The sequence below is a fragment of the Desmodus rotundus genome, chromosome 4 (genome assembly GCF_022682495.2).
Source record: "Desmodus rotundus isolate HL8 chromosome 4, HLdesRot8A.1, whole genome shotgun sequence".
Taxonomy (NCBI): Eukaryota; Metazoa; Chordata; class Mammalia; order Chiroptera; family Phyllostomidae; genus Desmodus; species Desmodus rotundus.
In genome coordinates, this window is record NC_071390.1 from 3,754,416 (window position 1) to 3,764,350 (window position 9,935).

The window sequence follows — 9,935 nt, forward strand, 5'->3', positions numbered from 1 at the left end:
GCGCTTCAGTGACGGGCCTCACAGTGACACTCGGGACGTAAACCCCCTGGGCAGTGAGGAGGCGAGTTCGTTCAGCATCTGCGCCCCACCACGTTTGGTGGTTTTTACAAAAGCTCTGGGAAACCCTGAAACCGGGGCACATGGTGCCTCTCCCAGCCACGGTCAGACACTGCTGGCTTGTGGTGAAGTGTGCCATTTGGGTCACTGTCCCTATTAAAGTCCCTTTAGATGAGTAACTTGAACTTGCCATTTAAGACACATATACACGTTTTTGAGAAAATGTGGAGAGTACAGCAGATTTTCCGTATATATAGTGTGTGTGTGTGTGTGTGTGTGTGTACGTATACACACACATATATAGATATGATCTGTCCAGAAAGTATCCGGCCACATAATACAAAAAACAGAGACATTTATTGAAGAAGATACAAGATACAAGAAACACTGTGCATAGGACAATGATGCCTCAGTCCCCTTCAAAGTAGGCACCTTGGGACCTCACACAGTTCTCCCAGTCTCAAGGAGCTGCCCCGTCATATTTTTCTGAATCTCATCAATGGTCTGGAATCTCTTCCCTTTCAAAGATGCTTTTAGTTTCAGGAAAAGCCAGAAGTCACGGGGTGCCAAATCTGGGCTGTAGGGGGGGTTGAGTCACCTGGGTGATTTGATGTTTTACCGAAAAATTCTGCACGAGACGTGAGGCGTGCGCGGGCGCATTGTCGTGATGAAGCTGCCAACTTCTGAATATCTGAAGAGTTTCCATGGAGGAAGGTTCAAGCTTAACACGAAATCTGATGCAGATTCGTGGCTCGCTCAGTGATTTGAATGTGACGGCCACACAGGACACATGCTCACTCAATGGTGTCTACCGTCCCCACTGACCGGTACAGTGAGGTCATCCTTGTTCACACATGCGCGTTCCAGTCCCCTCTCCTTGGCTGCCAGGTTTCATCGATGTCGTGCAAACTGTTCTCATTAGATTAACAATGGCGGGATTTTTTCCAGACAGACCTTGTATATAGATTAAATCCTGTTCTGTAGCCACAAATAACTTTGCAAACTGAGAACTAATTATAGCTATTATTCTGCAGTTGTCACTTTCCTCCTCAGTGTCCTCATGCCTAGAACTATGGAAAATGCATTTCAGAGAAAGACCGATCCCGTCAGATTCCTTTGAGAAGTGTTCTGTATGCCGTATTCTCTCGGGGGTTACAATGCCTCCCGTGTGCTCAAGGCACTGATAAGTCCATCAGCAATAGAGACTGCTTAAACTTGTCTAACCCTCTTTTCCCTAATTTTTTTTTGACTTGGGAATGCTTTTATATAATTCTTGAGAGTCCACTTTGGGACCATTGCTCCAGGAATCTTTGCTTGTAGGAATACCCAGCATGCTTTGCCACAGAATCCCCGGCTGGACTCTCAGTCTTCCATCTCTCAGAGAGGGGCTGGGGGGAGGAGGCCTCACTCTCCCTACCTGCAGCCCTTCAGTGTAGCCATGGCGGGAAGGGGTGCCTGGGGACCTCCGGGCAGGGGGTCTGGTGTCAGGAAGGCCTACAGGGAGGTTCATGCACTGCCGGTGCTCAGGGTGGGCCCCGCTCACTGCCACTCCCTGTCCCAGAGGCATAAACCCAGTCCCCTGTTCTCTCAGGGAGGCCCTGGGGTGGCGTCCCTGCTCTAACCCAGGCCAAGTCTCTGTGCAGCAGCTGAACTCTCTATGAAGAGAAGGATTCATCCCTCTGTGACCAGGAGCCCCTCCCTGCTCTGTTTTTGCAGGTAGAATGGAGTGGATGCCTGCAGAGACCCCCGCTCTCTGTCTGCTCTCGTTTCACACACCTGCCCCAGAAGGGCCAGAGCACCTCTGCGCAGTTCCGGCTGGGGCCGCAGCCCCTCGCCCTGCCTGGATGGCAGCTGACACACAGGGCTGGTTCCATAGCAACGCCTGCATCTGTGTAGCCACCATCCACCTCCCAGACCCCCGGAGCAGGCGGCCCACCATGTGGACCGTCGTCCAAGTGCAGGAGTCCACAGGAGGCCAGAAGTGATTTCAGAAAAACGAGAATGTTTACCCGGCACAATTTGACCATCGCAGGAGCACTTCAGAGGCAAAGAGGCAAAGTGCTTTTGTGTCCTCTTGGAAACAAAACCAAAGCTGCATTGTGGCATCGGGTCCTCTAAAGAAATAAACGGCATTAACAGTAACAACCCATAAAATTAATTTTCAAGAGTAAACCACACATACAGTCAATTTGAGAGATTGTAACATTTTTATTCCCTCGGGACACCATTCTTCCATCCAGGGGGGCCTCACCCCAAACTTGAGTGGCCCCTGAGGGGTGCGGATCCAGACTTGAGTCTGAGCCTTTGTGGGAGGCTCTCTGTCCCTGCCCAGAGGGGGACGCTTCGAGCTGTCACATGTCTGCTTGCCCGGGACGCTGACTGCCTTAAGGTGACCCCATTTCTTAGGGAGTGTTGCTGGGATTTTCCTGAGGCCCTGGGCTCCGGCCTGCCTGGAGTGAGAGCTGAGGGGGCCCGGGGGGGTCCTGGCAGAGCACACTGTCGTGGTGATGCCCCTGGCTCTCCTGGCCCGACGCCTTTCCAAACACCGGGACGTCGTCCCTGCCCTGGCAAAGGCCTTCTGGTTTCTCCCTCCTCTGTCTTGTTCCTCCTTGGAATCTTGTCTTTGAAGTTAAGTAGTGGTGCCATATTTTTTCTTTGTGTTGGTGTAACTGCACAGAATACACGCTCAGCCACGGTTGTTTCCACCGTGTACATCAGGAGCTGTGTTAGGTTTCCCCAGAGGGGAAGACAGTTCTCAGTGTTCCTGTCTCTATCCCACCTTCTCGTATATTCCTGGAAAAGTCTGCAGATTCTCAAGCCCAAGACGTCTTCTGGGCCTCCACTGGAGTGCTTAGTGACAGGACTCGCCGGTTTGGGGGGTGGCGGTCGTAGAAACCCAGCGGGGTCCACGCTGCAGATCACAGGGAGCACGCTCCAGCTCTGGTAGGAGCAGGGATGCCGAGCCCCCTGTCTGCGTGTGCTGAGTGACGCGGGCACGCAGGCTGCTCGCAGGCGTTCCAGGAAGTGAGACAGCTGCCCCGAGACGCCACGTGCGACTGGCTCCCGGAGCCTTTTTACACACCAGATGCTTGGCGCACTGATAGGGCGGAGAGCCTCGTGGGAATTCGGAGTTCTTGCAGAAGGGTCTATGCTGTTTTTCTAAAAACACGTGCCATTTTAAGTGCGCCACTGGTAAGCATCTTGGGATACTTACATTGAAAGACAGCCCAGACTCACCGTGACTTTGCCACTGGGCACTTGCTCACTCAAAGGCTGCTGCACAGACGCTGCTGCCACGTGGTCCATTCTATTTTCTGACCTCGGAAAGGGGCAAACCTTCCATTGGAATGGATGCCATGCTCCCGGAGGCTCCAGGCATACCAGCGCCTGCTCTGAAAACGCCTCGCTGGGACAGTGCCTTCTCCTTACAGACACCAGGGCCGAGCATGGGGAACATGTGGGTGGGGTGCCTGCAGCCCCGGGCCCTGCCCCCACAAACCACGACTCTGCATCTCTCTCCACGTGAACACACACAGGGGCCTCTGTCCGTGAGGTGTGTCACACACCAACCTTGTGCCTCACTCCCACAGTTGTCGGGAATTGGGTGCTGATTTCAGTGACGTGTGAGCGTCTGCTGAGACCTGCAGAGTCTGTGACAGGCAGGGGCCTGGATGACGGGTCAGGAACAGAGTATGTGCTAGATATGCCGCGGTGATTCTCCAGGCGGGTGTGACACCCACCCCTTCCGAAGTTAACCCTCTCTCCATCTTTTCCAGATAATCTGTTCAAGCCCAGAGAAAGGCACATTTCGGAGAAGGAGATGCATATGCGCTCTAAAAGGTACCTGGTGGTTGTGTGGGGCCGGGCGGGGCACGGGGGGTCGGGTGGCATCACGGATCCCCACACTGTCCGGCGGGGCCAGTTTCCAGGTCCACGTGTAAGGTCTGAGGTCTTCTTGGCCGTGAATTTGAAAAGCTGGCTCACAGAAGTGTAGTTGTCGAATGTTGCCCCGAACGTTAATGCCGTTCTTGGAAAACCCTTCGGAAAGTGGTGGGTCTTGGATGCTGAGCCGCCCCAGTAATTGGTCTCTAAGAGATCCCCACACTCACACTGGGGATGACGTTCCCGCCGTTGCCCCGGGCAGGTGCTGCTTGGCCCCCTGGGCACCTCTGCAGGTAATCGTACGAGGAGAAGAGAAACTGGTTCTTTGAGGGCCTTGACCGTGGCGAGGCCTGTGGGAAAGGGCCCAAACCTGGGGGCTGATGGCGCGTGGGCACCAGGAAAGCTGCCGAGGGCCACAGGCCTGCCCTTCTGGCTCCAGCTCCCCAGCAGGCTGCTGCCAGCGAACGCGCCCTGCGCTGCTCCACTCTTGCCGTTCTAGAGGCACGCCAATCCTCGCCAGCCCGGTGCACACAGAGGCTGCCATTCTTCCTCGGACCTGGCCTCCTAATCAAAATGGAATAACTCAGCAGTGTTGGCCAAGTTCACGCAAGCAGAATGTCATTAATTTGTAATAGAGTATCTAGCAGTGGGAAGAATTACAATAATTAAGCCAAACTGAGGGTGCCCTCGGAGCAGCGGCGGCGAAAGGAAGAATGCGTGTCTCCCCGCCACAGGCAGCGTCTCAGCTGTTCCTGGGGTGATGCTGTTTCCGTGATAATTAGCCAACTTGGATCATGTGTAGGAAACCTCTCGGTAAATGAACACGTGCGAGCGCGGGGAAGGGGGACCGTCCCGTTAACGACCTGCTTCACGCCACTCCAACCGGGGTTTAAAGTGCCACCGGGTTTTGAGACTTGCTGTTTCAGAAGTGCGAAGTTATGCGTGCCTCATGCCAAAAGTATTCCCTTTCAATTTAGTGAAAAAATTCAGCCAAATCCTTGCTTCTCAGTCCCCAAACCCAAAGCTGCTCTGATGGAGCCTTCCAACTAAAATAATAGATTTCAAAACAGCGGCCGTGGACAGAGCCTATCACCCCATCACTCTGCTGATGTGGAAACTGTCACTTGCGCAGGACGAGCGAGCGAGGCGACGGCCCCACGTCACTGGCTCCCCGGCCAGAGGCCAGGTCTCCGATGAGCCACGACCTGGGTTTCGCTCTGCTCGGTGGGCTCTGGGTGGGCTCTGACCATGGCCCTGAGACCCCCCCCACCCACGGAAGTCCCCTGGCACTCTCTTTTGTATCCTTTGTTATTAACTATGTTGCTACATTACATTTTCACTTAAAAAGTTCAAATAGTAGAGATGCAGCTAAAGTCCCTCATGACCAACTAAGTCCATCCCACCCCACCCCCCAGCCCTGGTCCCTCTCCAGAGACGGCCAGCTGCCCCTCCAGACCTTCCTCTGCCTGAAAGTAGACTTTTATTGTACATATACAGATATCTAACTTTTACCCATATATGGGATCGTCCTTCTGAAGCTTGCTTTTTTCACTTTTCAGTATGTCTGCGAAGTCTTCCTGGGTTAGGAGATAGGGATGTAGATGGTTTAACTCCGGGGTTTTAACTCTGCACAGTGGTCTATTATGTAGATGTACCAAAAGTTTTTAGGAAGCTCTTTACGAAAATACTGCAGGCCCTGACTGGTGTGGCTCAGTGCGTCGGGCGTTGTCCCATAAACCAAAAGGTCACAGGTTCGATTCCCCGTCAGGGCATAGGCCTGGGTTGTGGATTTGGTCCCTGATCGGGTGTGTGAGAGAGGCAACAGCTTAATGTTTCTCTCTCACATCGATGTTTCTCTCCCTCTCGCTCTCCCTCCCTTCCTCTCTCTCTAAAAATCAGTAAGTGTGTCCTTGGGTGAGGAATTAAAAAAAATACTGCCTTAGGAGCCCCAGGGGTGAGTCACGGGAATTTTCCCCTCAAACTCCCGACGTGGTTCAGACGGTCCGCGTCAGGAAGATGGTTCTCTGGCTCCGAAGGGATTTCCACTGTGGAGCTTTTCAACACTCAGCTTTCCTGCAGCTCCTCACAGTCCTTTCTAGAAAGCTCCCAGAAGTGGCAACATGTGCCCACTTATTTATCCCAACCGTGTCGATGCCCACAGGGTGCCAGGCCCTGGCAGGCACTACTGTTTCCAGGTCACTCTGCTCCACGGTTGGGGACAGTGTTGCGTAAAGTCAAACAGACGAGGAGGTTCGAATCCCAGCTGAGGGCCTTTCCGCAAGTCCGCTGGCCTCGCCGGCCTGGGGTTCCTCCTCCCGTGACGGCGGGACACTGTGCCCCTCCCAGGTGTTGTGAGGGTAAATGAGAACATTCATGTCAGGCGAGTAGCCATGTGCCCAAGAATTTCATCAGCATTGGTGTCATTATACTTTGTAATTATTATGTTAACAGCAGAACCTGTTCAACATGCTCTGCCTGGCTTTCAAACAGGAGAGAACGTGAAAAGAGCTGTTGTAGCCAGGCGCCCCTGCGCAGAGATGCGAGAGCTCCGGCGGCAGCGACCACGCTGTCCGTGGGTGCTGACCGAACGCGGCTTGGCACCGGTACAGAAACAGCTGCGTTAGCAGCAGGAAGGAAGTGTCCAGAAGAGGGGTCCCCCAGGCCTGGCTTGTAACTTGGAAGCTAACTTTACACTGGGACAAGAGCATCACACTTACACTGGGAATGTGTTTGGAAACAGTTCAAGTGGGAACGCAGCCGGTGAGGAGACAAACCTCACACGCAGGCATGTGCCTTTATGAGTGGGATTCCCGCAAAAGTCCCGCTCCCTCCACTTGTTTGCTGCGCCTTTTCTAGGTCACAGGAAGGCAGACACCGGGTGGCAAAAGGGATCTGGGGACAGGTTTGCTCTCAGAACAGCAAAGCCGCTGGTTTGAACCCCTCATTTTACAAGGAAGTAGTGAATGACCACGGAGAACGGAGGGACCAGAAAAGCGACTTCCAAAGGCACAGCGGCCTCGTCTGCAGGGCCCTCCCTGGGACTCCGCGTGTCGGGCTCTGGCTGCAGGGGGAGCCCTGGTCTGGACACGGCCCAGGAAGCTGTGGTTCCTGGGGCAGCGGGGTCTCCCTCTGACAGGGAGGCACCTGCCGGCAGGTCGGGACGCAGGTCCACACAAGCACGAGTCGTCTCGCTACCTTTTCAAAATGTTTTCTGTGTCCGTTTCAGAATCTATAACAACTTGCCGGAAGTCAAAAAGAAAAAAGAAGAGCAAAAGAAAAGGCTGATCTTACAGAGTAACAGACTCCGCGCAGAAGTCTTCAAAAAGGTAATGGCCTGGCGGCCCACAGGGGCGACGTGTGTGGTGCGCAGGTGCGGGCTCTGACCTTGACGTCTTTGTCTCCTACTCCCCCAGCAATTGCTGGACCAGCTCCTGCAGAGGAACGCCGTCTAACCGCAGGCTGCCCCGCTGGCCCCTGCCTGGACCTGGGATGGCTTCAAACGCTGGATAACCCATTAAACTTTGCGTGAGCTACATGACGTCAAACACTTATTTTCACTTTTTGATTTTTTTTTTCATAAAGGAAAACCTAGTTTCCTGAATTGCTGACCCAAACCAAGGAGAAACGGTGACACTTCAGGAAGGGGGTTAGCAGATGGGTAGGGGATCAAGTCACATAACCCACCAGGTCCCTTCCCTTCTTACTTCTGAATTTTCCCTTTTGCTTCTGACGTCCCCTCCCTGCCCCGCATTTCCACCTAGGCAGAAGGGCTTTGCGCACCCACATGGGCTTAGATCCCTGGGGGTTACTTTTTTTGCCCCATCAAATTGCTGGGACCCAAACACATCACTTTTGCAGTACCAACCCCAGCTTCCGCCAGTTCTGCAAACCCAGACTTCAGGTCACCACACGGTGTGTTTAAAATCTCTCTGGGGGTGTACGCCAGGTAGTGCTGGGGTTCGTGCCCGAGGGCAGGGAGCAAGCCGCCTGGTGCCTGTGACCTGGGGTGGGGGCCAGGCAGCCTCACTGCCCCCACCCACTCTCCCTGCCCTTTCTCCATTTAGTAAGAGTCTGTTTCCATGACCCCTGTCAAGGCAGAGTCAGCTGAAAATAACTATAGGTGACCTCAGTGTGCTCTGCACCCTCCTGCCCCCACCCCAGCCCCCCACCGCCCCACCACCCCGGTCCCCAGAGAAGGGCTGCCTCACTGAAGAGGGCCCACCAGCTCCAAGGCTGCCTGCCATGTGTCCTTCCAACATTGTGTTTGTAAATGTGGGTTTGGGGAGCTAAGAACCTACTAGTTTTTATCAAAAATGGAAATAAATGCAATTATTATAAAAGTTCAAACATTGCTCTGTGATGTGTTTTGTGTTGGGAATTGAGCAGCTCAGTGAGAGACGCTGCGAGGCCCAGCGGGAGCCTCTGACCTGCCGGTCACCGCCCCGGCACCAGCTCAGGAGCCTGTGGTCCCGATGCCCGTGGAAGAGGCTGCCTCCCAGAGAGCTGGCAGGCAAACCATGCCGAGCAAGGCTCGGGATCCCGAAGGCCCCAAATCTCACTAGGAGGCTCCCCAGGAAAGAGAAGGAAGCTTGGTTGAGCAGGTGGCACCTGTCTCCATCCCTCCGCCCATTGCTGCACACCCGGCCCCTTTGCTGGGAGCCGCAGGTCCTCTCCTGACACCTCCCCCTCCCTGCCTGCCCACCCCTGGGGAGGGGCACGTTGGACGTGTTGCATCTGAACCTGCATCGTCTGCCCTCCCAGAACCATCTCACTGCGTGATGAGGCAGCCACTCCGGAGTCTCTGCCTGGCTGTGTGGCGCCTCGGTCTGCACCGTTAGGATCCAATTGGGAGCCGGCAACCACACAGGAACTTGAACAGGAAAGTTTAAGGTGCATAATTATTAACAAAAACGGAGGATCAGAGTGACGCGGGATTGGCTGGTGGGAAGGGAATTGGAAAGCATGCAGGTGAGAGTAGCAGGCAGAAGGGCCAGCACTGCCCCCAGAAAGGACACCCCCACCCCTGGGCTGCGGTCTAGATACGGGGGAGAGGACAAAGTTGTGGCTCAGCAGGTGACACAGAAGTTTCCATGGTGCCATATGGATAGAACTGGCCGGAAATCCGCTCTTTGGGAAGTGCAGGGAGCTGGCTCACCTGAGGCCTGCTGTGTGGGGGCTGAGGGAAGTAGCCTGTGCAGTGCAGGAACCTGCTGAGCAAGCTGTCTCAGGTCCAGGAGGCCACGCCCCTTTCTTCCTGCCTCGTCCTCCAGCTCCCTGTCCTAATGGAGCTGAGCATCCTGCAGTGGGCAGAGGAAAGCCATTCACAGCTCCTGGATCCATGTTAGCAGAGCAGGCAAAACGGGTAACGTTGGAGTTGAGAGATGATGAGTCCAGCCACTGGCCCAGCAAGTTCTGTGAGCTTGCTGCCATCCCCGATCTAGGAGATGGAGATGCACAGGGTACCTCCTCCCTAGGGTTGTCACGGGCTAGAATACCGCAGCGTGAGCTGAGAGCTTAGAAGAACGCCGGGCCCAAAGCAAGCGCAGGCGGATGTTCCCTGCCACAGGCAAGCAGATGCAGGAGGGGGCTTGTCCTCTGAAGCCCTGGGGGGCCAGGACCCCTCAGCCTGGCAGGAAGAAGGCGAGCCAGGGGGGCCCCGGGAATGCCTGGGTGTTACCTCAGCAAAAATCAGTCCTAGGAACAGGGTGCTTTGCACACAGACTTTGCTTCCTCTCAAGCGCCTCTATCTTAGAAACAATGTCAACAGCGTGGCTGAGCTTACCCTTCGGGTTAACTCTGGTGTTCCCGGACCTCTCAGGCCTCTTCCAGGGTGTTTCACTAAATTTCTATTTACATTTTTAATAGTTTATTGAAAGCACTTTAAATAAAATCAATATCAGTTCAGGAAATTTTAAAGATCCTGCCATACCTTTTTTGTTGTTGTTATTTAATGTTTTCCGGAGAGTTTCAAAAGCTTTTCCTCACCAGTAGTTGGA

The 9,935-nt window shown here is 54.3% G+C and overlaps 1 protein-coding gene across 1 annotated transcript in view; it reads left to right on the forward strand.

The window, feature by feature from the left end:
* Positions 1–8,085, forward strand: part of C4H10orf90 (chromosome 4 C10orf90 homolog) — a 145,069-nt gene extending 136,984 nt beyond the window's left edge. The window contains 3 exon segments of the mRNA XM_053922909.1: positions 3,834–3,897; positions 7,166–7,265; positions 7,353–8,085. Coding sequence (XP_053778884.1) covers positions 3,834–3,897; positions 7,166–7,265; positions 7,353–7,391 — 203 coding nt within the window. The 3' untranslated portion in view covers positions 7,392–8,085.
* The last annotated feature ends 1,850 nt before the right edge of the window (positions 8,086–9,935 follow it).